This window comes from Astatotilapia calliptera, chromosome 3 (assembly GCF_964374335.1).
Source record: "Astatotilapia calliptera chromosome 3, fAstCal68.1, whole genome shotgun sequence".
Taxonomy (NCBI): Eukaryota; Metazoa; Chordata; class Actinopteri; order Cichliformes; family Cichlidae; genus Astatotilapia; species Astatotilapia calliptera.
Genome location: NC_137424.1, coordinates 47,927,722 through 47,953,419, shown reverse-complemented (window position 1 = coordinate 47,953,419; position 25,698 = coordinate 47,927,722). Strand labels below are relative to the sequence as shown.

At 36.0% G+C, this 25,698-nt stretch overlaps 2 protein-coding genes and 1 long non-coding RNA gene across 5 annotated transcripts; 1 reads left to right on the top strand and 2 right to left on the bottom strand.

Moving 5' to 3' along the window:
* Positions 1-2,573: 2,573 nt before the first annotated feature.
* Positions 2,574-17,073, bottom strand: LOC113019192 (solute carrier family 12 member 3-like). 3 transcript variants are annotated; one of them, XM_026162740.2, is made up of 28 exons: positions 15,989-16,049; positions 15,671-15,765; positions 15,205-15,355; positions 14,944-15,060; positions 14,748-14,823; positions 14,171-14,266; positions 12,436-12,575; positions 12,199-12,309; positions 11,950-12,061; positions 11,123-11,253; positions 10,944-11,028; positions 10,605-10,762; positions 9,633-9,740; positions 8,821-8,944; positions 8,627-8,728; positions 8,140-8,298; positions 7,901-8,000; positions 7,531-7,642; positions 7,206-7,340; positions 6,483-6,589; positions 5,884-5,966; positions 5,725-5,793; positions 5,522-5,626; positions 5,012-5,123; positions 4,531-4,617; positions 4,113-4,248; positions 3,950-4,017; positions 2,574-2,913 (listed from the first exon to the last, which is right to left on the bottom strand). In XM_026162740.2, the coding sequence occupies exons 2-28, from the start codon at positions 15,745-15,747 to the stop codon at positions 2,775-2,777; spliced, it is 3,000 nt and encodes a 999-aa protein (XP_026018525.2). In that variant the 5' UTR covers positions 15,748-15,765; positions 15,989-16,049; the 3' UTR covers positions 2,574-2,774. The 3 variants fall into 3 exon arrangements, 2 of the variants coding, with proteins under 2 accessions (XP_026018525.2, XP_026018524.2); XM_026162739.2 differs by having other exon boundaries at positions 15,608-15,765; positions 15,989-16,048; XR_013906142.1 differs by lacking the exons at positions 2,574-2,913; positions 3,950-4,017 and having other exon boundaries at positions 4,134-4,248; positions 4,893-5,123; positions 15,608-15,765; positions 15,989-17,073.
* LOC113019193 (uncharacterized) lies at positions 6,947-15,410 on the top strand. The gene is made up of 5 exons (XR_013906145.1): positions 6,947-6,973; positions 9,104-9,204; positions 9,622-9,710; positions 14,540-14,585; positions 14,917-15,410. It is a non-coding gene; the product is annotated as an uncharacterized LOC113019193 (long non-coding RNA).
* Positions 17,074-17,226: 153 nt separating the features above from the next.
* Positions 17,227-25,477, bottom strand: LOC113019199 (E3 ubiquitin/ISG15 ligase TRIM25-like). Its single transcript, XM_026162752.2, has 8 exons — positions 25,372-25,477; positions 24,625-25,030; positions 23,992-24,351; positions 23,741-23,836; positions 23,055-23,288; positions 22,702-22,849; positions 22,538-22,597; positions 17,227-22,440 (listed from the first exon to the last, which is right to left on the bottom strand). The coding sequence occupies exons 2-8, from the start codon at positions 24,874-24,876 to the stop codon at positions 21,911-21,913; spliced, it is 1,680 nt and encodes a 559-aa protein (XP_026018537.2). The 5' UTR covers positions 24,877-25,030; positions 25,372-25,477; the 3' UTR covers positions 17,227-21,910.
* Positions 25,478-25,698: the final 221 nt, after the last annotated feature.

Sequence of the window (25,698 nt, the reverse complement as noted above, 5' to 3'; positions counted from 1 at the left end):
TGGCATTTAATCTTTTATTAGACTTAATTGGCGTCTCTCAAAATGTAAAAGAACCCACCCACCACTTTAATCACACTCTAGATCTTGTTTTAACATATGGCATAGAAACTGAACATTTAACAGTGTTTCCTGAAAACCCTCTCCTGTCTGATCATTTCCTGATAACATTTACATTTATGATAATTGATTACACAGCAGTGGAGAGTAGACTTTATCACAATAGATGTCTTTCTGAAAGTGCTGTAACTAAGTTTATGAATGTAATCCATCCACTGTTATCATCTTCAATGCCCTGTACTAACATAGAGCAGAGAAGCTATCTGAACGCTACCCCAACAGAGGTCGATTATCTTGTTAATAATTTTACTGCTTCACTACATACGTCTCTGGAGACTGTAGCTCCTGTTAAAAACAATTATTCAAATTAGAAGTATTTGACTCTCCTGTATAACTCTCAAATGTGCACCTTAAAGCAGAGATGAAATGGCGTGTCACAAATTTATAAGATTATTACTTAGCATGAAAAATTCATTTGCTGCTTTTTTTTTTCTTTCTTTCCTTTGGCCTGTCCTGTTTGGTTCTTTAGCTGTCAGAATTACTGTCCGAAGGCCAAAGAAGATGCCCAACGGATTTACTTTACCAAGTGGATCATCACAACCTTGCCGTATTGGTCCAATTGATTTACCTTTGTTATTATTATTTATTTATTTTATTTTATTTTCAGTTGTTACAGATGGGACAGATATATATATATATATATATATATTAGGGGTGCAACGATATTCGTATCAATATTGAACCGTTCGATACAGTGCTTTCGGTTCGGTACGCATATGTATCGAACAATACAACATTTGTAATTTATTTTATCAACTTTCCTTCTGACGATGCTGTCTGTGTTGAGCGCTCAGTGAATCTGCGTTCGACTACTCCGCCTAGGCTGCACTGTCGAGCGCAGATCCACTGAGCGCTCAACACAGACAGCATAGTCAGAAGGAAGAGCGCAGGGCAAGCTAGCAAGACAGAAGTTAAGCTCTCCTTGCAACATGGACCTCCCCCACTCTCATTCAGATCTGGCGTTTGGAATTATTTTGGTTTTCATGTGACGTATGACCCTGAAGGTAAGTGAGTCATGGACTAAAGTAAAACAGTATGTTGGATGTGCCACGCAATGCTCAATTACATGGGTGGGAGCTAGTGTGTTAGTGCAGTTAGCTCGTTAACGTGTTGGCCGTCTAGCCCCATGCACGGGGTGATCGGTGGTAGCTCGTTAACGGAGATTTGCCGTGTTGTGGCGTTAACGTCATTTCAATGAGATTAACCTGAAAGCACTAGTGGGAACACAACGAATATGACTGCACATTTACGCCGACATCATCCTAGTGCAAAGACAAAAACAACAAGCATGCTACTAACTTTAGCCGAGTCATTTAGACAGCTGTTAGCACATGATTCTCCTTATGCTGCTGAGAATATAGCCCAGAAGAAGCGGATAGTATAGTTTTTATTTTGGAAAGAGACATTTCTCTGTAATAAACTCTCTTTTCCAAAGATGAGTGATTCCTCAATCAGATACAGGGCTTGCAATATCGCTAGCCCGAAGTCCTGGGGCTAGCGATTTTTTTCAGTCGGGGTACCAAAATCTATCTCTTCCCTGCCCGTCGGGCTATTGTAGGAAGGAAAAATATATGTCAATGCTTTTGCATTCTTTCAGAAATGTAGCTGGGTAATTATGTCATTGGCATCGGTGAGCCACTGTCAATATGTGACATATTGAAATCGCGTTTGAATTTGCGCTTGTTTTTTTGCTTTCACTTTGCAATCCTGCGAACTGTGTATAGAGAGCGACAGCACTGATCTGTGAGTGATGATAATTTGTGCACCAATTCCTCTGACATCGTTTTATTAATCGTTAGCTTACTATGCAAACATGACAAGTGAAATCTCCCGCAGCTTAAACATGTGAGAGGTTGATCGCGCAGAGAATCGCTGAGCTTATGTGAGTGCGTGTGTAAAAGCAGCAGGATATATATTTCAGTTCTGCTGAGCCAAATAAGACAGGTCAGGGTGAAGAAGTGACAGCCAAAGAAAAGCTTACCACAAAACGGAGAAGTTATGACAAATCAGACTATAAGGCAAAAAGAAAGTGCAGCTTTATGGTTTCATGGACAAAAGAATTTCTGTGGCTGCAATATGACGAGCTAAATAACCAGGGCTGCACATAAGTGGTCCGCAGGTGCGCATTCGCTGTCAAAATGAAAAACATGCACAAGGGTTAGGGTTAAATTTAAAAACTGTACTTTTGAGTTAAAATATATATTTCTAATTTTAATAAATGACAAATTAAAAAGGCATGAACATTTTATTTTGTATCGAAAAATATCGAACCGTGACACCAAAGTATCGAACCGAACCGAACCGTGAATGTTGTGTATCGTTGCACCCCTAATATATATATATTGTTGTGATGTGGCACTGAATTAGTGTAATACACTGGGTAAGCTCTGTATGTGATTATTTGTGGAATACACAGTTTGAAATTATTCAGCACAAAGTGAATAACCACAATGGTGTTATCTTCCATTTTTGATCATTCTTTATTATTCATCAGATTTGTTAATCATTGTAACAACTGCACATCATTTACACGCATTTATGCTTTTTCTTATTTACTTATTTGTCTTGTGTGATTTTTTTTCTCCTTTATTGTCAGGACATCGTTTTAGAGTATCAAAAATATTGTTTCTGTAGATTTCATTGCACTAACATAGGATTTACTGGCAGTAAAAAGTGAGGACATTCTCTTGGTTTCCTCGTACAAGCACTGCAGGGCAGTGGAGGCCACAGGTCAGAGTATCCAGCCAGGCTATGTACAGAGCACTGGGGCAGTCGCCGTGCGGCACAGGAAGACTCCTAAAAGAATTCAATTATAACAAAAAAAAAAAAAAAAGATTATTGAATTACAATCAACATAAAAAAATGGCAAAATAAATTAAAAATAACCTTGCTTGGGGACTTTTTTTGCAGCAACTACAGAAATACACTTCTTCTATTTTTATTTTTTTTTATTTATTCTTTTTATAAACACACTGTATTTTGTGGTTTAGCATTAAAATAAATGAAGTACCATAAAAAAAATAGACTGTTCTTGTTTTGTATTTGAAATCTTACATTCTAAAGAACAAAGTGGTTTGGCATAAAATTATCTTTTTTTTCTTTTCTTTTTTGTTTTAATTGTAACTGTACACTACGAGTCAAACGTTTTAGAACACCACAGTTTTTTTATTATGCAGTTTAATTGTACTCTGAAATGAAAGCATAGAAACAAATCAGCAACTACAGTTAAAAACGAAACAACTTTTGACCAATAGTGTGTGTGTGTGTGTGTGTGTGTGTGTGTGTGTGTGTGTGTGTGTGTGTGTATATATATACACACACACACACACACACACACACACACACACACATGTATATATATAATTTCCAATATCTATTAGGCAGAGTGGGTTGAGATCCTAATAATGCCTTTTACTGTCCCTTGTGTATTTAAAAATATTTATTAAATATTAGATCTTATTATTATCATGTTTGTTATAGCTAAAATATGCAATTTATGTTTTAAAATTTTTAAACATATACTATAATGGTAAACAGATGTAAAGTCATTTAGTTCCTGAAGGTTGCATTGCTGAATCCATTACAATTATCCCCTTTTATTTTTGATCTGCATTTTCATATTATATATTATACACCACATTATAGTATAATACAAACCATCTAGGGAATGTTAAATGGTGTATGCATGTATAATAAAACTGCCTAAATTCTGGGACTAAATATACACCAAAACAATGGCAGCATATACGATGTTATAGATAATAGACAGTTTTAACAAATTTGCACCAAAAAAGGCTCTGAATTTCACCGGTAATAAAAACAGTCGACTTACACAAGCACGAGGGTGGTATTTTGTGAATTCCTCCGGATGATTTCATTCAGCCTTACTTTTCTCTCAGACTGTAAATAAAAAAAAATTTTTAAATTAATTTGGTGGACAATCATATGCATGTCATCTCCTCCTTTAGTCAGAAATGAGGTACAGAGAGACAGACCTTAAGTCTAAAAGCTTCAAACTGTTTGTCAGATATTTTCCATGGTTCCTTCTTTTTTAGTTCCTGAACCGAGACATCTTCCTGCTGTTCGTCATATAGCCTGTAGGGCGCAACAGTCTCCAAAAACCTATTCATACTGCAAGGCATCAAAAAGACACAAATGAGTTTGCTGGCAAGGAAAGAAACACCCTGCTAGAATTAAACATGCTCTAAATAATTTTACTTCCAGTGTTCTATTACAGTTAATTCAACATCATGTTTAAAAATATCTTTTTCACTAAATAAAAATGGGACTCATAATTGAAACGTTAAGGTGAAATTCCATGCCTGTCGTTTGTTTATGGGGTTAAAAGCTTCACAGAGTTTTGTAAAAGTGTATATTTTGTCTTATTTGAAAAAGATGGTAAGATTTTCATACTTTTTGGGTTGGGGACTCCTCTCAGTGTCTGTCATGACGACAACATCAGTAACATTGATACGGAATCTCTTCAGCAGGGCCATCATTCTGAAAGAAATCAAAAACAACCTTAAAGCACTTCAGTTTCTGAAAATCAAACACCATGTCATATAACCTGAAACATTCCTAAACATTTTCACCCCAATCTGAACAGCATGCAGGGAAACGCTCTTTCAGTCCTGGTGCTATTTCAAATTTGATCGCCGACTGTGTGTTGTACATCTAAAATATACAGTTTTAAACTTTTCTAAAGGAAAAAATTATATCAATTTAATCAATACATTATTTAACAATAAAGAAATAGATCACAAATAAAAACTTACTGGAAGAATGTTTACCTCCACGCCTTTCAATTTCAATTTATCTATGAATAAGGGTTTTCAAAAATACAAATATTGTCAATTCAAATACCAAAACAGAGGATAACATAGAATAAACCTACGCATCACGGCTTTCCATAATGTTTTCTTCATCTCCCAAAATGAATACCCTAATCTTACAGCTTCGCCAGCATTTTCTCCTGGTGAGCAGGTAAGGCACCAGTAGAATTAGTCCTAGAGAAGAGCAAGATAGTGGTGGTTTATTTTATATTCAACATGATAGGTGAAGATTCAGTTTTGACTAAAGCCAATATTGGCACTAAAATTATATCTATCAACTATCCATCCACCAGTCTAAGTTGAAATGTTGAGACCTCCTTGTCTTTGGCTACTGACTGATCTAGGTGTTTCCAGATTAGCTCACAGACCAACTCATCCTTTGATTCACATTCACAATGTGTCCAAGAGACATCATAGTTAGATGACCAAAGTAAGTGGTCAGAATCCCAAACTGGTGGGCCGGAATTCTGACCAGATACCCAATCCACACACTTTTATATCAACTCAGTGTTTCAACTAAGTGTTACACACATATTAATAAATTGTCATGTAACCCGTGTGCCATGTTTCACCTCCATCATCAGCTATCCAATAGACATCGATAGTCTTTGTTCCCCCAGCATTCTTAAACACAGTCTTGACCTGATCGCTTTTGCTGTTTTCAGAAATGTCATTAGCTGCAAAAAGCAATAGATATGTGTTATCATAAAGATTACTCCATATTCGTACTTAAGAAGCAGTAATTATAATGTATATTTGTATTAGAAGTGCTTACCAGAGTTTTTCTCAGGAAGCTGATGGTCATTGCTTTCAATGGCTTCATCAGGCTCAAAGCCTTGGTTTTCTAACGTTAAAAAATAAATTATATATATAAATTATACATATATACGTTTGGGAATTGATGCCTAAAAGAATTCTAGGCCATGTATCCAACCTTTAAAATCAGCATGGTCATTGATGTCCAGCCCATCCATCATCCTCAAGATACACAAACAGTAGTTGGCATCAAATGTATCACTGAAGAACAGTAAAAGAGTGTGTGAGCAACAGAAATACTTTTAAGGACTCTTTACAGCAAAAACAAAAAAAAAAGTGTAGCATTCATTTCAGTGTTAAGTAGAAGGTGTCATAATATTGTATGGTACTTTCGATATGCTAAAAATGCACACCACACTTTTAAAAGAATCGTTAAAAGGCTTTTTATGAATTTTAGACCAAATCATTAAGTTGACCCTTAAGACCACGGTGTATGTAAGCCAAATTTTCATGGATGGTAACGTGACCCCACCCTACCTATCTATGAATAACGTTTTTCAAAAATACAGATATTGTCAATTCAAATACCAAAACAGAGGTTAAAATAGAATAAACCTACGCATCACGGCTTTCCTTCATGTTTTCTTCATCTCCCAAAATGAAAACCATAACAACACCATAACGTTTTTTTCAGAATTGATTCAAAGATGTAATCTTTGATGTTTACAATAGAATGATGCTCACACACACAGAATATGAAAAAAATGATAAGCTTACTATATAGTGTGGATATAATCATCAATGCTTGTAGGAGAACTTTCCATCCAGTTTGACTTGAAGCCAATGACCAGCGTGTTAGGCTTTAGCTTGCCGAGACCAGAAGCCTTGAATTAAAATAATAATAATAATAATAGTAATAATAATAAGAAGAAGAAGCTGTCAGAAACAGCCAAAAGTTTTAGGGATTTCAGGCATTTTACATTTTAAGTTAAACTGAGTTAAACTCTTGGATATCTATATTGAAAATGTCAAAAAACTTTACAATATTTTCAAGATAGTGGAATTTTAAAATGACATCATAAATAAGATGCAGGAAAAACACATAAATCCACCCCTAAACAAGAATATAAATTATAGCATTTCTTTTTAAACAGACCATTTAAACACAACCCTTTGCTTCAATTGTATTATAGTACTGAAATGTTTGATAACATTTTATAGTTTAAAAAAGGAATGATATGCCATGATTACAAACCAAAAGCTGATTTGTAAGTAGAATGCCATTCTTGACACATCCACATAGGTATTTGTGTCTTCTGCAACTCAACGAGAAACCTTTAATTTTTCAGGCTCAATAGAGCCACTCACATGCTGATAAAAACGGTTTAACATTATCTAACATTATGAGACTCATACAGTATAACTTGTAAGAAGCCATTATTCATTTTCTAGTTTCTTTTGGGTAGTGAGCAACAATTGCTTGTCAAATAGAGGACCTACCTGCATCAGATATCGAACTCCATCTCTGAGGGTGTTAGCTGTAAACTGAGTGTAAAACGAGCGAACTTTCCTCTTGTTTAGCCATTTAACATACTGATCTGTGGAATCCTGAAACTGGGTCTGCTTGTCTGGCTCCTGGAAAAGGCAATTTCAACCTTCCATGAAAAGCAGAAGGAACTGAGCATGTGCAATTTAAAAAAAAAAAAAAAAAAAAAAAAAAAATTCTAACAAAAAGCCATTGTGAGGACTTTTAATAAGTGGATACAAAAATGTCAATCAGTTGTCATTTATAACTTATAAATAAACATGAAACAAAGAAACTCACCATTATAATGTTTCCACAGATCATAAGGCTTACTTGCTTAGTGAAGCAGCCAACAAAATCCACCAGTGCAGGGCGCTGTTTTGGAGGTCCAGTCATGACAAGGCACTGTGGTCTAATAAAAGGACATCAGAGAACAAAGATAATGTCCGGGAGTTACTGTCTATTTGAATTATCCTAATGTTTAATTGAGATATGTGATCAGCACTTGTTGATATGTCCTTCTTTCACCATTCTGCATATGTTAGCAGGATTTATTTTGACAGTTTTTTTTTTTTTTTAAATAAAACAATGATCACACAAATACTCTTTGAAAACAGAACACATGAAATAAAAAACAGACAAATGCATTTTAACGTTTAAGATCCCTCACCTAAAATTCTTGACATGGTCCTTCACATCAGTAAGAGACACAGAGAATGACAAAGCCATGTTGTATGAACTTGCCTGTATTGAAGAGCCCCAATTTACATCTGTTGATGTAATAAAAAACATTATGCAAACGGATGCAGTATAAATGAAAGGTAATACAGTGCATTTCACTTGTCCATCTGAGACATGTTTCTTGTTAAAGCAACATTGACTTCCAACCTATGCTTGATTTTGACTCACTTGGTTTCTTTAAGTATGTAATGTATATAAACAGGAGGGAGATGACGAACCAGGTGACTAGAGCAGCCCACCAGGTAAACGCAAACATCAGAGCAAAAGATGCCATTGCTCCATACAAAGCTGTCCATTTGTTATAGTATTTAAATGCTGGCCTCCATCCTTTAAGAGATGACAAGAGAAGGACAGTTAGATCTGAGCATAATGCAAACGTTCTGATTTTAGATCTCTAGAACTGTGTCCAGTACAGCATGCAAAAAAAACCTGAAATATAAACCCCTCTTTTTGCCCTCCCTAAGCATAAGCACAAAAAATATTGAAGTGATGCTCAAAGGAATATATCTTCACATTATTTCTTATCAGCTTGTTAAGTATCACCTATCTTAGACATCACTTTTGACCTGGTGAAATAGTTAATTTCTTGTTTAGTGAATAGGCATGAGCTTTTATCAAGTCTTAGTGCAGTGCGATAGTTGAGTACATAACTTACCAGGGGAGTTGACAATTGATGCATGAAAGCAGCTTAGGTTTATGAGACAATAGGAACACAGGAAGAAGTTGGAGATAATGGGTGCAATGATATTTAGTTGAGCTGTAATAATACAAAAGGGGAAAAAACGATCAGCACATATATGAAACAATATTTCAAATAACAGTAGGAGGACAGTTCTGAATTACACTCACCAACTAGAATGATGGCCACAGCAATGAGGTAGGTGAGTATATAGCCCCGAAGTGGTTCATTATTTTTGCCATAACCCTTTCCAAAGAATGAAATATACGGGTATACATTGTCTTTGCACAGACACTGAGGGATGAAATAAAATACAAACATCATTTCTTTAACAATAATAACTTTACTACATTTACAGATGACTATATTACATGTTTCATTGTTTTGCTGCTTATTCTAGTTGGGATATAGGAATTTGCACCAAAAAAATTAAGTTTTTTTTCTTTTTTGCAGAACCTTGCTGAAGCAATGCTGGAGAGACGGAAATCTGATTTATTTCTAATAATCATCGGTTCTCTGACATCTGTGTCAAAAAGGCAACCAGTTGTGTAAAGGTATGTGGAAAAAAGTATGTGGCTTCTTTGTCATTAAGGTCACCATCTGTTCCAGGAAGGTGATAACAAACAATGTGCTTCCCCATGTGACTGACAAGTCACGAGCCCATGAGGTAGCAGTGTCCCGTAGTTTTTCTGTTAAATTAATTCAGGTTGAATTAAAACAAAATAAAAGCTAAGATGAATGTGGCTAAGAACTGAGTTCCATCTCAAATGCTATGATCATCTTTATAAATACTATGGCAGAAATAGTAGAACTGTGAAAGCTAGTGTCAGATGTTTGTCTATCACTGTTCTACTCTGCAAAATTAATACTTTATGCTGCACAAGCTGAAAATTTGGTTAAGACAATCCATATTTTATTGTCTAAAAAATAAAACATATGGTTCAGTCATTGTGATGTATCTTTTTTTTCAGGTGGTTCTCACCTGAAAAATTTTAGGGGCAGAAACAAGAAATCCAAGAGCAGAAGACAAGGTGGCTGCAAAGACACCAGCAACAATGAGGTAATATGAACCAGATATCAGGCCCATTACCTGTAGAAAAGTTTCAAAATGAAATTGTTAAAAACTGGAATAATGTATTCAAAACAACACATTTAATATAAATGCTCACAAAAATAAACAGTACAGTTTAAATAAGCAATAAATAAGCACTTTTTAAATAGAACCAGCATTACAAGAGACAGTTCCAGAAAAGAAACACTAAACGAACAAAAGACAACATATAAGGAAATTAAAAAAGATTACAAAAAAAGACCATGAAAGAGTCAAGGGCAATTTTATAGTGAGAATAAGAATAACTTAAAAGTAGATACTAATAAGGCAAGCTAGATTTCATTATGCAGCTCATTCTAGAACCAAAGAAGCCAAAATACAGTTTCTAAGTATGTGAAAGCTGCACACTGTTTGATAAGGGCAAAGAAGACGAACTATATATTCTGGCGCTAGGAAATGACAATTTAAAAAGTAGCAAGTAATCAATTTTAGTAAATCAATTTTAAATCTTGAAAGTAGTGGACAGTCAGTACAAATTCCTTAAAAACAATGTAACATGTTCATTTTAATTGATTCTTCTAATGAACCTCGATACATCATTTTATTTAATTTATAGTCAATTCAATGCTTTTGGGTTAACCTGTTAAAAGATCATTACAATAATAGAAGACATGAAAGCATGGTAATCTCAATATGTTTCAAACTCAGATCTTTAGATCCAAAGGTGAGATGAGAATCGAAAACCATCCATGGGATTATTTTACGTGTAAATATAAAAAATAACTTAAGACCTGATCCAACCTTTCACAACCAATAACAATGTTTATTTTACCTAAATAAATAAAAAAACTGGTTAAAATTTCAATGAACATAAATGCTATTTATCTCTTAGCTGACCAGTACCTGCGAGTAGTTTGCCAAACCCTGTGAACAAGCCTGTGACTGGACGCAGGTTGTGAAGTTCCAGCCCAGTTTACATGCTGGTCCCAAACAGCCACTTGTGCTGTTTCCAGTCATGAGGTCAGTCATATTTCCAGAGGCATCCCTCACTGTACTTGCGCCTGCAGTCAATTTTAGTTTCAGAACAGAGTTAAAAAACAGTTTCATAGTGTCTGACCTTTTTCTCACGGGTGGTTTCAACAAGAAAAAAAATGCCTGTATACCACAGAATCTGAATGAAGCTTTAAAGTTTAGATTCCAGCCATGTCTAATGCAAAGAAAAAAAGGAAACTGAGTAATTACCAGAAGTGATAACAATCACAACGTAGCTGAGAGTGGTGCAAAATATGGCCATTAGGGTGCCTTTGGGGATAGCAGTAGAAGGGTCCTACAAAAGAAAATATTTTTAGAGTCATCACTCACATATAAACCTTAGTGGGTTCAGTGGAAGAACCATCTTGCTTTCTTGATGCTTGTCATACTTTGAGGTCTCCAGAGATGTTGGCTCCAGACAGGATGCCAGTGCATGCAGGAAAGAAAATTGCAAACTGACGGAAAAAGTTGCCATCAGGACCTCTCCAGCTTGGTGTGAGGTTTTCTATGAATATATCCCCTGTAGAAGATACGAGATATTAGCTTAAATAGTATTAAACTTTAAATTATTAAAAACATGTCCCTATTGTAAACACATATGATGTTTGGGACAAATAAATATTTTTCGTTGAGTAACCCCACATGAGCAACAAATGTTCCTCAGTGTAAAATCGAAAATTGATCTAAAGTGCAGTTGCACATTCCACACTTTGATTCAAAGTAACAGAACACCATAGTGTTTGACAAAATGTAATATTATGTATGTTAAAACAGTCATGTTTGGTACTTCTTTGCAGATCCCTTGCAAACAAGGAGTATTCGAAGTCTACAATTTATGTAAAATAGCAGTTGCTGAGAATCTTCTCTGGTGAAAACTGCAGCCACCTTCAACTTGTACTTGTTTCAGTTGTTTGCCCTTTTAGATTTCTTCTCCAGCATATGAAAGGCACACTCAGTTGCGTCAGGATTTTGTAAAGTAGCTGAAAGTTTGCTCTTTCAGCTATTACTTCCAATAATTAATTCATGTCAATCCTATAACGTGTTCAATATTGTCAGTGACAGTCCAGAATAACTGACATCAGAGAATGAAGATTAGTGCATTAGAACTGGTAGGCAGAACTTATTAGAAGTACTGATAACTAAAGTAATTTAATCAAAATGATTTTTTCAAAGATACATTTTGGAAAATAGATTGTTGTGAGAAGAATAAACCTACTGTCATATCCAAAGAAGCCCTGTGACTTCTTCAGTAGGGTGGGAGGTATCAGTGTTCCCACAAGGTAATCAACGAAGGAAGCCATGAGAACTATGAAGAAAAAAATCTGAGCCTACGAGAGTGAAAGTGAAAAAAGAATATAGAGGGATAATTGAAACAGGTGTAATGAAGAGTAAACATTAATAAGAAACAACAATATTTGTAACCCATGTCCAGCAAACAAAGTGAAATGTGTTTGGGTCTGCTTACCTTGGCTTCCCAGTCCATTCCACCGAACGTAATGAACAAAAGAATTGTCACCGTGACCACACCAATAATACGGACATCATTGAGCGAATCCACCATTATGGTACCATAGCTCTAAAAAAAATCAACAAGTTATTAACAGGAATATGAAAGTATAAAGATTTAGAATGCATTATTTTACAAGATGTGGTTACCTATTTATTATTATTATTATTATTAGTTATATTATTATTTGTTTACCCTCATCAGATCGCGTACAACCTCTGAAAAGCCAACAGTATGGAGCGCAACAGCCAAAGCATTGGCAAGGGAAAAGATCAACCCAATTGATGCTCCTAGTTCAGGACCGAGTGTGCGAGAGATCATGAAATATGTCCCACCTAAATATTTAAAAATAAGCAGAAACAAGGCTGTTAAAGTGAAAAAAAATCACGCTCTCTAATATGTCATTGGACAGCCTTTAGCTTTGATACACCTTTCATTCTAACATAACTTTGATAAGCTTATGGAATATCATTTTTATGTCCACAAATATTTTTTTATTTGTTACCATCTTCTTATGATTATGGGAGAATCAAACAGCTACATAAAGTATTCGGTATTTTCCAAATATTCTCAATGGGGTTAGATTTATCAATCAGCTGACTTCATTTTTTGAGCATCAGTATGAAAAATTAATCTAAGAAAACTCTGGCCAATGATACAGGCATGTGCCGTGACTCTGTTTTGTCTTTTTACTCTTTTATTTTTTTTACTTTACCTCTCTTTTAGTGATGTGCCCATCACTCTTGAAAACACTAAATCTAAATTTACATCACATCAAATTATGCTTTCTAGCAAACGCATATTTACTCTTCAGGTTTTTAAAAAAATATATATATCATTGATGAGGCTTTCTTTCTTGAGTTTTCTGTTTTTCACATTCTGACTGTGGAAAAGCACTTATTTTCAATATCCAACATAACTGTGATATTTTAAAATGATTATATTTAACCAAACATTTGAATTATCTAAGTTTATCATTATTTAAGAAATATTACACCCAAATAACAAATGGATTTTCCTTTTTCTTTATTTGATGCAGAACAATAATTTGAACTTTTTGAAATGGATTAATATCTTGACCAACAGATATATTATTTCTCAAAGATGCAAAAACTTCCTAGTTAGAGACCAGAATTGGCTGGTTTCCAATTTTATTTTACTTGAGCTACTTTGGACGAGAGCATTTGAAGAAAACCATTCACCGTCCACTGAATTGCCTTAATTGGAAACAAGCGACAAATCAATCTGCTTAGTTTTAGTCCCAAGCCCAGATAATGTGGAGGGTTGTATAAGGAAGGGCATCTGGCATAAAACCTTTTCCATTTAAATTTGTAGTTCAAATGGGATAAGTATTCTAGAATAGAATGTTAAGGGCAAATCTCACCAAAAAAGAGAGCTCACTGATATGATGGAATGGGGGATACTAAAAATATTGTGTTTGAATGGGGACCAGGAAGAAGGGAAGCAACGCCAGGAGCATTGGAGCTGTTCTATGATAATGTTGATGTGAAGATAAATGTAGTGAGAATACTCCTAAAGGAAACATTTCTTAAAAGTGTTATAGAGATAAAGAGAGTGTCAGACAGGATTGTGGGTTTGAAGCTGGAAATTCAAGGGATGATTTTAAAAGGCAAGATTGAGCGGCGTCCTCTCACACGTATACTTGTGTCATTCCATTTTAAAATCATTTATTCAATTTGTGATTTTAGGAGTTTTTAGTTTGAATGCTAAGTGTATATACATAATACACAGTTAATAATAAAGTTATTAAGATGCAATATTCAAATAAATAAATTAAAAATTTAACCCAACTGAAAATTTCCATTTTTACAGACTTAATGGCGATTTTTCAACAGGAATCCAGAGTATTCATACTTTCAGATTACTTCAGACGGTTTGTTTGGAATTCTTAAATTGCACATGGGCTCACCTGATTTCACTCTCCCATTGGTTGCGATGGCAGAGATTGAGAGGGCAGTTGTTGTGGTCACTGACACAGCCAGCGCTATGATAACCAAGCCCAACACTAAAAAAAGAAACAAGTTAGGACTCAGTATTATAATATTATGATCATGGAGGTCTTTAATTATTATATCAAAGTCCTGTTTAAAGGGCTTGAATAAGAATGTTTTACATGTAGTGTATCAATTTTCTTGTCTACAGATCTTATACAATTCTGTTATTATGATACATTTTGTATTTATTTTGTCATATATCCACAAAAATGGGCTAGGTAAGTACTCTCAACGTATATAAATTTGTTTTATTTATTGATTTTTTACATTTCTCATGCCAATAGTATGAAGTACCTTCTGCAGGATGAAAAGGAACAAATTTTAATCAAGGTGAGTATTTTATTCAACCCCAAATTATCATTCTCTGTTTGACTGTATATCTACTATCAAGAATTAACAGCCTAAATCAATGTTATATATACCAGAGTTGGCAGCAGAAAGCAGGACTGAAAAGGACCCAATATGCTGAACAATGAATGAATGTTGTCTCACCAATGCCTGCTTGAGAGGTAATCCATGTTAGCCGGAGAAAGAGGATGACACCCCAGATATTCAGCATGCAGCGCATCTGTGATAAAAAGAAAAGAAAAGAAATGTCTTTTTTGTTTTGTTTTAATTGTTCCTTTTTTTAGTTAGTCTTCTATCCATTTGTATGTTGTAGACTTAAATACACAAAAGCTTTGTTCACCCAGACTGCAATAAACCAGCCAAATCTAGTAGGCGGTTTCCCTGGAGGACCTTGGGGTTCTTCATTTTCATCCTCTGCGGCGGCATCATCTGCGGCAGCCTTTTCTGCTTCCACTTCCTAAAACAATAATAAATAATTTAGAAAATAGATCTGCTAGTTTTCTGAATAGAAATATAATAAAATGTCAGTTTTTGATTAAACTAGTTGCAAAGTTTAAAAAACACAACAGTGAGATCTTTTTTCCACAGGTGGAAATCTCACCTCAAATGTTTTGCGCAGAACATCAAGGGAAGGTCTGATTTTGATCTCTTGGTGGGGCAGTGTATTTGCATAATAATCTAACTGTGGTGCCATGTCTATGGTGTTATAGATAGAAGTTTTTCGCAGCTCCATGTCCTTCTGTCCTGATTCGCTTTTTGTTCCAGTGAAAAAAAGAAAGAAAAAGTTAATAAATAATGAAACCATAACTGTTTGAAACTGCATTTCCTTCAGTGATTGCTAGATTTTCTTTCTTTTTTTATTTATTAATTTACTTTGTTTATGTTTACATATTTAACAGATTATAGATTAGCTAGTTGAAGTAGGATCAGTGTGATATAATAGTATCATGTAAGACTTACAAGTGAGAGAATAAATAAAGAAAAAAATCTAGCGTTTAACAAACCTTGACATGCCTGAGATGGTGGAGTTTGGATTTATACTGCTATCAAAATGGTGTGAGGAGTACCTGGGAGGTCCTTCTTCAGGATTTGCCTGGTGAATACCTGGGCCTGACCCTGTAATCTTAGACTTGAGCTGCCCCATTGATAGTCTCACTTATGCCTGTTGGAGATTATGGAAGAAAAGATGAATGAGAAAGACTGATTCATTTTTATTTATTTATTTATTTATTTATTTTGCACAGACAAAAATATTTTAATGAAATTGAAATCTTGGAGAAAGACTTTTGTTTAAATCATGTAGGTATAATGTAATAATGTCTAATGAAGATATCTAAAAAAAAAAAAAAAAAAACCCAAAAGAACAAGCAAAAAACAATACTTACAGTTTTCCCCTGATAAAAGAATCAACAGGTCAAAAATGTCCCTTTGTTCATCTCATAGCTCAGCTTTTATACTCTGCATGAAATAGGTGGGATATGTGACATCCCCTCCCTCTGTTCTGAAAAAGAAATCTACGCAATTTGCTTTACAGGAAGTGTGACATCTAACAAAAACAAAAGATCTATTTATAATATTGGTAGGAAATAAAAGAGAAAACAAAAATATGTAGTCATGTTTCTCACCAACATTTGAAATATAAACATAAATGAATGATTATTTTTATTTTATTTAAGTTTAACATGAGTAATACCTGACCAACCTGAATCACCCTACAGTTTTTCAGAATTGTTGGGACCTCATGAGCTAGCAGTGTTTCCAGCTTCAATCAAAATTGAAGCTATTAACAGTTTGGTATTCTTTCCTTGCCTGTAATTCATAAATATACAACATTTTCTTGCATACACTACTGACTTTGCGATTAAGAGCTGCCTGAGTGTTTTAAAATTGAAACAAAATTTTGGCAGCATGGCCTTCACTGTGGCAGTGCAATGCTATAGTTGACCCTGCTTTGATTTCTTGTGCAATCAGCATTCTCATAAGGTCATTGTGCCCTTGTCAAAAATTATTTGTTACAACCACAAGCAAGAATAAGGTAGGTAGATGTATATCGGGACCTAATCTAAAATGAGATATCAATATAAAGCGACTGTTGCTGTAATTTGGTGACATATAAATAAAATTGAAATGAATTGAACAAATCCTTACCAAAGATTCCTCTTAGTCCAAAATATGAATTATGTGCTGCTCGTGTGTCTAATATTTCCCTAGGTTGAATTGTTTTTTGAGGACTTTAATTTGCACATTTGACATTATATTACTAACACTTTATTTTCCACATAGCAGAAAAAACATGTCCCATTGCCCTTGCATCCTGACCATCTTTTATTTGAGAGGAAAAATCGGGGGTTCATATATCTTTTGTTGGAATTAATAAACATTGTTTGACACTAATGTCAATAGTTTCATCACGAACGTCCGAAAAATCTAAAAACCTTCAAGGCAGGTGCTTTTAAATACTAGTCTAGCCTTATTTTTCACAGGGATTTCTCAAGATGATCCTGCGCTGCTTAAACAACTTTCAGATACAAGCACTGAAGAGGTAAATCGGTGACTGATAGTGCTGCTGTCATGGTGTGCTGTGCGCAGACAGGAGAAGAGGACCCAAACACTGGACTCACAGTGAACGAAGAGAGGCAGCTTTATTGTGCTGTGGCAGAAACTCCAAACATAAACTCACAAGAACAAACCTAAACTGAAAACATGAGGCTAATAAAACATTAGAAAAACCTGAAAACGAGGGACCACGGAAGCAAAACACACAGCTCATTAAGGGTAAGACGCAACGCTGAACATGGAGGACACACACTATAAAGACACAGGCAAGATCATGAGGGAATGAGGAAGAGGTGGGAACACAGCCGGGAGAAATTAGACCTAATGAGACAGGAAGCGAAACTGGAAACACTGACATAAGACATGAACCTTCAAAATAAAACAGGAAATCCACAGACTGAACACAGAGACACAACTCCGACAAAGAATCACATTATTGTTTCTAGGATTAATTTTAAAGTTATTCTTTATTATTAAATCACTTTAGTAACATAAAGTGTTTCTATTGCACTGCAACTATTTTCACTTTTATTTGTTGTTATCTTCATGTATATTAATCTTTCTTTATTAACATATAATTATTGTTCGCTTCAGGAGACAAGTACCATCTTCTGTGACAAACACTAGAATTTTGTTGTATACCTTTTTTCCCTTCAAGCTGTGGATCAGGAAACAGCTGTGACCAGTTCTTCCATGTAATTTGTGAGCAACCGATTTAGGGAGTCATTGATTTGCTTTTGCTTTAGTAGTGGAATGCATTTTTTTAATGTGCCCAGTTTGGGATCAACAACATGTTGAAAAATTAAGTTGTTGCCAATCTTAATTTCTAGATGGTATTGGATACTGTTGGTAATTCGGAATAACTTTTTTTCCCTCCCTGTTTACCTTATGTTTATCTTCTTGACTGCCATACTTCCATTAAACCATTTCTTGTGAAGCTTCAGCAAACAGCACGTGTTAAATAATGGCGTTGTGTCATATTTTTATATTTAAGGATGAACTGCACACCATAAGATATGCCAAGTCTTCAGCTAAGACCCAGCTGAGTCATATTATTTGATGCATCTCAAACTGTATCCCATCTGTGGCATTTTATGTAGACTCAGCTAAAAAAATGTAATTGAACTGTCATGGTCCGTGGCCCTGTGTCTGAGGAGTGTGTGTGATGCCCTGGTGGCCACACCCCCGGGCTGGGCCATCACCTGCACACCTGCTTTCCATTCTGGACAATTACCTGGAGGACCGTTTAACCCTGCGCTGATGGATGCTCCACGCCTGTCCGTCAATCACCCCTCAGTGGTTACGATCCAGCATTCGCGTCTGCAACCTGCCTGTCCTCCTGCTTGCTCGGATCACCCTCAGATTTTTTTTTATCTTATCTTATCGTAGATTCGCTTTATAAAATTCATTATGAAACAGTGATTCATCTTTCAGGAATTGCACCCAAACAAGAATGTCCTGGACTGTTAGAATTATTTTTTTTCAGGTTCATCAGCATCTTTTTAAAGGACAAATTTGTACAATTAACAATTGAAGAGAGACAGACCTTTATAATATTTAAAAATGTAGGTGTTCCCTACAGAGAAACTGCAAAGAAAGTCAAAAATTTAAATTACGTTAAAAAAAAATCAGGAAGTGAGAATCAATTGAAACAGGAATTTAGAATCTCTTAATTCATGTAGACAGTTTACCCAATTTAACATAAACCAAGAGCACAAGCAATGCCAGAGATACCTTTCCTTTGAGATTACATCTAACTTTCATGCTATTTGTATAAAGACTAAAAATACGCTAAACGTTAGTCCTTGTTGTGAAAACACCATCGTATGAATGACACATTTTCCATAACGGGGGAAAATGCACACTGCATTGCACTGACATGGCAATACATTTTCATGAACAAAGGTCATCCTATCAGTCCAGGAGATTTTTTTGTGGGTGCAGTTCCTCAAAAGATGAATCACTGTTTCATTATGTAATGCACACAGTGCAAAAATCATCCAATTCCAGTTTGTATTTTTGGTTCAAGAATATATATATATATATATATATATATACACAGGATAACAGTTATTATTAATAATAATAAAAAAGATAATAATAATAACAAAAATGTCACCTCCAGTACTGGTTTGATCAGAAGGAACTTTCTATGTAAAAGCCAAGAGCATTTCCAGTTAGTGTTTTTAAAAAGTATTGTTCAAAAGGACAGAGGATGGTTATTTGATCTCCTTGTTGTTGTTTAATCATTAACCCTGACCTTCAGTAAGAAATGTGACACCTGCTATTCTTTAGATGTTGTTCTAGATTCTTTTGTGACCTTGTAGATAAATCATCAATGCACTCTTAGAGTAATTTTGATTGGCTACAGCTGCCAATCAAGGCAAGTTCTCAGGCAAATTATAGATATGAAAATGACCAACAAAAAAGCAAACTGGGAGCAGTCAGGTATAATATTTTTTTTTTCAAAAGAAAAGTGAACAGAATACAATTAACAGATTAAGAATAGTTTAGCTATCGGCAGCTGTTAAAGACAGCAAGCCAGTGATAGCTGTGACACTATGTCTATCCAAATAGATGTATGGCTATTAATTTCAGATACAGTCAGAGAGAGCGAAGCAGCAGCAGCTCCCTCCCCAATGTTGCCTAGATTTGCCTAAGGTGAGCTCATTTGATTTTTATTGAAGGTGGAACATGAACAGTTCATTACTGGCCACCATTATGAGGAAAATATAGTTCCTGTTTTAAATCAAATTCAAAAGAGAGAAAAGAAAATCAAAAGAGAGAGATATGTCTCAAGAAGGGAAAGGGGTCCCCACAGAAACCGCTTATGTGCAGATTTTTTCTTTAACTTTAAAAAGTTAAAACTTTAGAGATAGAGATACATGTGTCAACTTAAGTAAAAGTGAAAGTGAAAAAAACAGCCTCTGAAATGTACTCCAAGTAAAAAAAAAGTAGCTCCTTAAAAGTATTTTTACCATTTGTTTTTAAGCACATGTATGTGAAACTTGTGCTATATTAATATAAAAACAAAACAATTTTAGTATACAAGAATACAAATGTTATTTAAATCTGGATTGTACTTCTAATGAAAGTGGTCAGAGTGAAGCTGTTATGTAGGAACCAAGCAGTAAAAGAAACAAAAAGATTCTGTTGTCTGATTTAAACCTCCACATCTAATCACAAAACTAGTATAGTCCAGGGTTAAAGTGCGATTCACAGGTGGGGAAACCCAACGATCTTTTAGGGTTAAACACATGTCACATACAGATCCAGTATATGATTACAAATGACAACATGACATGTAATCTTTAAGTCTGCAGTTTATCAAGCATGAATGAGCACTCCTTACGTTTAAATCTAAGCTCTCGGCTTCCTTTCCTGTCCTTTCTTTTGTTACATCTTTCTCTATCTCTGAGTAAAGTTCTCTCACACTCTTTTCTCTCCTTGTGTGGGAAGTAGTCTGGCTCAAGTGTCAAAGAAGGGTGTAAATAAGAAGAATCAGCAGACATTTTGGGTTTACAGCAGTGATGGTCCATTTGAAGTTGAAGCGCATGTGTCCAAAAAAATAACACACTCCTTCAGAAGCACTGTGTCGAGGCTTGGTTCGTTTGGCGAGAGCCACATGATGAGTGACGTCTGAACCTTCATTCAGTATATCACAGGCTCAGCACCTGATTCAGTTGTTTATAAGGGAGTTTTTCCTTCCCACTGTCACAAAAGTGCTTGCTCATATAGGGGCCATTTGATTGTTGGGTTTTTCTCTGTATCTATTATTGTAGGAGCTACTGTACAATATAAAGCACCTTGAGGCGACTTTTGTTGTGATTTGGTGCTATTTAAATGAAATTGAATTGAATTGAATAAATACAGCTAAATGGCTCTGTTAAAGTTAAAGATAGTCTTGAAAAATCACTTCGTTACCTGAAAACAAACAAAAGAAAACATTCCTAATGCTGCACGTGTTGGTTTAGCCTGGGTACATCAGACATGACCTCATCACCCCTTTGAAGTCCAGAAACTCTAGACAGGCATTTATTTGTTTATTTATTTTTTCAAAAACAAAAAAAAAAAAAAAAACTGAAGCTTTTATCAAAACATGATTCAACACTAGAAGCTTTTCAACACAGTCCTATCTGGTGCCATCTGGCAGCCAAAAATATGCAGAGCCACTTGAATCTGTGCCATATGGCCATCACTAACATGTGGAGAATAATGTGCTTAATGTGTAAAAAGTTAATACTTATGAGACAAGTAATGAGTATTCCAACTGTTAACCCACTTTGTCACACTGTGAGATACAGCAGCTGAACCTTTAGGGTTAACACACTGCGCTAAAACAGTTTGTGTGTGTTTTGCCGACGTTTGTTGAGCTAATAGAAATGTTGCATTTGAAATTACCTACCACTTAAAAAAATACTTTCATTATATTTGCTGCTTTTCAGTAGCACTAAATATATGCTGAGGTACCACAGCCACAATTTACGAGGACCTGCACTCGTTCCGGCTTTAATCCCTGAGTATAAGACTAGAAATTACACTAGAAATATTTGTTTAAAAAAGTTGAAGCTCAAGTACAGGTATCTCTACTACTCAAGTACAGATACCTGAATATTCTACTTAAGTATAGTAACGAAGAATTTGTATTTTTATACTTCCCAACTTCATGTGCTACGCTTTTGCGATGGATGACAAAATCCTTTAGAGATGGGATCTTAAAATATTTAACATCTCTATCACTTCGAAAAGATTTACCATAACTTAACCAGCTGTGCAAATACTCCAGTATCATACCATTCATAATTTATCCCAACCCCAGGATAAAGAGGTTGGATGAATGCAGTCTGGACTTGATGGATTAGAATCATTGGGTCAGAGACACGATAAAAACACAGAGTACCTGCTTTATAATCCAGGAAGACTCCAATCTTGCAGAGACCAGAGCTGGGCACCTTGGTTTCTACATTATTGTGACAGAATAAAAAGCCATCTGCAGTGCAATCTAAACTCCAGGACTTGTCATTTTTGCCAAACTGTGACTCATCTGATGTCCGGCTGATGTTTTTATAAGCCACTGCTACAGACAGAATGCGAGCATGTCCCTCTACCTCCCAGTAACACCGGTCGGACAAACCCTCTCTGCACAGCACCTGGGGAAATTTAGTGAACCTGTCCAGATGCGCTGAAGCCTGGCCGGGTGAAGGCCTCATCCTGCGATTCTCGCATATCAGGTGGAGATAACGATAGTTTGAGGTCCCATCCAGTGTGAGGGGATAAACATCTGGCAAAAAATATAGCAAGTACGATCAATATTACCACTATTTTCAACTGTAACGGACTACTATATGATTTTATAATGTTTCAAGTGAATTTCATACAACGTAAAAGCTCTTCTCTGCTGCTGGGGGCCGGAGGTAGTGAGAAGTCAACATATGAAACTGTGAAGAAACAAACTGGAGTTATTAAAAAAAAATCACTGGGTATCTATGAAGCAACTCATCCACAATGCTTTCTTTTTTCTTTTTACATTTCCAACTGTTACCTGTGGCTGAGATCATGGGCCATGTTTCTTTCAGTGACATTTCCAGTTTATCTTTGAGCTCAGACAAACACTCGGTTATGTCTTTAAAGGAGCGTTGAGGAGGAGCTCCAGGTGAGCCATCTGGAGAATCCCAGGAAGTGGAGAGATGCTGTGAAATATAAGGAGAAGACAAAAATGTTAATTTTTTTAAGCAACCCATCATAAATCTAAACGATCTCATGCAGGTCTAGAATATCTGGTGTAATGTTCATTTTGGCCATTTGGATTGAATTGTGTTCAGTTCTCTCTTTTTTTAGGCCTTTGAAATCAGGTATTTTACAGGAAAACCTTTGCTATGTTGTAAGCAGCTATACCTGCATCAGATATATGAGGTCATCTGCATCCGAAGCTTTTTCCAGTTCAGCGTATGTTCTCTTCAGCTTTGTAATCTCCTCCTTCAACTGAGACTGGTGGTCCTCCACCTGAGCGGTGGCAGTTTTTTCTTGGGCTTTAATCAGCTGCTTCACCTCACTCTGTTTTCTTTGCATGGAAGAGATGAGCTCATCGAAGATCTTGTCACAGTCGTTCAGGGAAATCAGAGCAGAACTCTGTTGGCACATCGCAGATCTGTTTTTAGTTTAAAAGTTTGTCTTTATTCAGTTAAAACAACAACCCGACTTGATCTTTGAACCCCACAGACCGAGACAATTGTAGAGGATATGTTAAGCATTAAAAGACGCTAAGTTAACAACCACCTGTGGTGCACAAATCACACCTAAAGACAGAATGCTAAACTAAAAGTCATCAGATGAGAGGATTCATGTTTGTTGATGATGCTAATGAATTTGCAGATCAACAGCACGTCTCTCAAAGTAAATCAAAAACAAATGCTGAGAGCAGTGCTTGTTTGTGCCCTCAAGTGGGTAAAAATCTTATTGCAAGTTTGATCAGAGCTAAATACTGAGACTATGTTAACACACTAAAGCTCATTTCAGCAGCTATCTCATTCACCCAGCAGTTGAATGCACATATCAGATCTGAAAACATTGCTTTTCCACACCTTGAGACTCTCCTCAGCTTGGCTCAGTTCTTTCAGCTTCTTCTCTTTCTTTTCGACTTTGTCCTGGATTTTCCTTTGATTTAAAGCCAGCTGATTCTGCAAGAAGGCATGGTTGCATCCAGTGAGTCATTTAAATATTAGTAATCAGTAATGTAATTAATGAGTACGTCTGATGGCCACGTGTCGTTTGGGAGCACAGAAACATTTGGACTTTGAAAGGTAGCATTATGTGCTCGACTCCTTGCCCACACCTTTGCCTTATCCTTGAGTGCTGAAGCGGAAACACATCCGTGGCCCTTGTGCTCATCCACTGTGCACAAAGAGCAAACAAGCTGCTCATCTTGCTCACAGTAGAGCTCCTTTAACTTGCTGTGCTTCGTGCACATTTTCTCCTGTATTGACACTGTAGCTGCCACCAGCTCGTGCTTCTTCAACACAGCAACACTGTAGTGAGGCTCGAGGTGAGTGGGACAGTAAGATGCCAAGCAGGTCAAACATGACATGGTGGCTTTGATTCTGATCCCACAGCAAAAGTCACAGGCAACATCTGTTGGGCTGGCATAGACCAGAGAAGGACATGTTGACTTTGTGCTCTTTAGCTTATTCACAACCTAGACAGAAAGACAGAAACTGTTAGGATGTGCTGTAAAGAGAAATAGAATGTTTTTGAGGCTGGCTTCATAAGGAAGTGTGTTCACATAAAAATGCCCAACTCTGGAGCTCAAATAAATATGTTGGTACAAACTGGTACAAAACCAGTTCCACTTGTTTAATTATTTACACAATTACAGGAAAAAGGGGGGATGATTTCTTATGTAACAATACGACTAATACGTTATCTGTGAACTACAGAGTCTGTGCTAAGTTCATTTCTGTCCCCTCACCTCGGCCAGCATGTTGTTCCTCCTGAGAACAGGCCGATGGCTGAATGTCTCCCTGCACTGAGGACAGCTGTATTCACCCTTCTCCTCCTCTCCATCCCAGCAATGCTCAATGCAGCTTTTACAATAACTGTGTCCACAATAAATGGTGACGGGTTCTTTCAGAAGATCCAAACACACTGAACAGGAAAACTGAATGCAGTCCAGGTCAACTCCATGTGGCTCATCTTGCTGACTTTGCTGCTTGCTAGCCATTTTAGTTGCGGTATTATTAAGAAACAGAACTGGACTGTCCCTGAGTTGACATATCTCTGAAGATCTTGGCAAAGAAAGCAGCAACTGTCTGCTTTCAGCAGAAGTGGAGAAGTGGAAACAGGTCAAGTGTTGAAGTGCAGTCAATGTCCACCCACTTTAATTGTCGTCACATTTGCGTTAATGATTCATTTTAAAGGGGAAGATAGAACAAATCAGTTTATCAGTCATAGAGACTAGCGAGCATACAGAGTCTATAATTCACTGCTGCATTTGCATCTTTCAGAGTCTGAGGAATGCTCTTGGGGAAGAATAACAAGGCTTACATTGTAGTTTTACACTGTAGTACTGTTTGTTGCCTTGTTTGTATTGTCCATTCATTGTTGTGTCATCTCCTACACATTACTATTAACCACAAAGTAACCTTAAAATAACCAAGAATCAACTGCATGTTTTTAAAACATGTGTAACAAGAAAATGCAAAAAATGCAAACTCACTCTTTTTTTTTCTCAAGTTCACAAAGGAGTCGTTCTAAAGACTGACGGTTGCCAAGTCTGTAAGGGTGAAAAAAGCTAGCAAAACAGATTTGGAGAAAAACTAAATCTGCAATGAGATTAAATGCTGGTAGATTAAGCTAAAAATACAATAAAACAATGTAAATGCGGGATGACCCAAACTGTACATCCAGGACAGATTTGCTCATTAATAAAATAAGGTAACTATCCAAGTCTTGCACAGTAAATATATGGACTACGAGTACAAACCACAAACATCCAACATTTCATGTAGTACTAACACACTGCTCTTGCCTTTCTTTACTCTTA

Bases quoted from the DNA above. Each gene is read 5' to 3' on its own strand.
- LOC113019192 (XM_026162739.2), bottom strand. From the start codon at position 15,747: ATGGGGCAGCTCAAGTCTAAGATTACAGGGTCAGGCCCAGGTATTCAC. The intron at 10,763-10,943 runs GTAATTACTCAG...AATTGACTGCAG, and splicing joins TGTGATTGTTATCACTTCTG to GCGCAAGTACAGTGAGGGAT. The intron at 8,299-8,626 runs GTAAGTTATGTA...CATCTCTTAAAG, and splicing joins ATCAATTGTCAACTCCCCTG to GATGGAGGCCAGCATTTAAA.
- LOC113019199 (XM_026162752.2), bottom strand. From the start codon at position 24,876: ATGGCTAGCAAGCAGCAAAGTCAGCAAGATGAGCCACATGGAGTTGAC. The intron at 23,837-23,991 runs GTGTGGGCAAGG...GCCTTCTTGCAG, and splicing joins CACTCAAGGATAAGGCAAAG to AATCAGCTGGCTTTAAATCA. The intron at 22,850-23,054 runs GTATAGCTGCTT...TATATTTCACAG, and splicing joins ACCTCATATATCTGATGCAG to CATCTCTCCACTTCCTGGGA.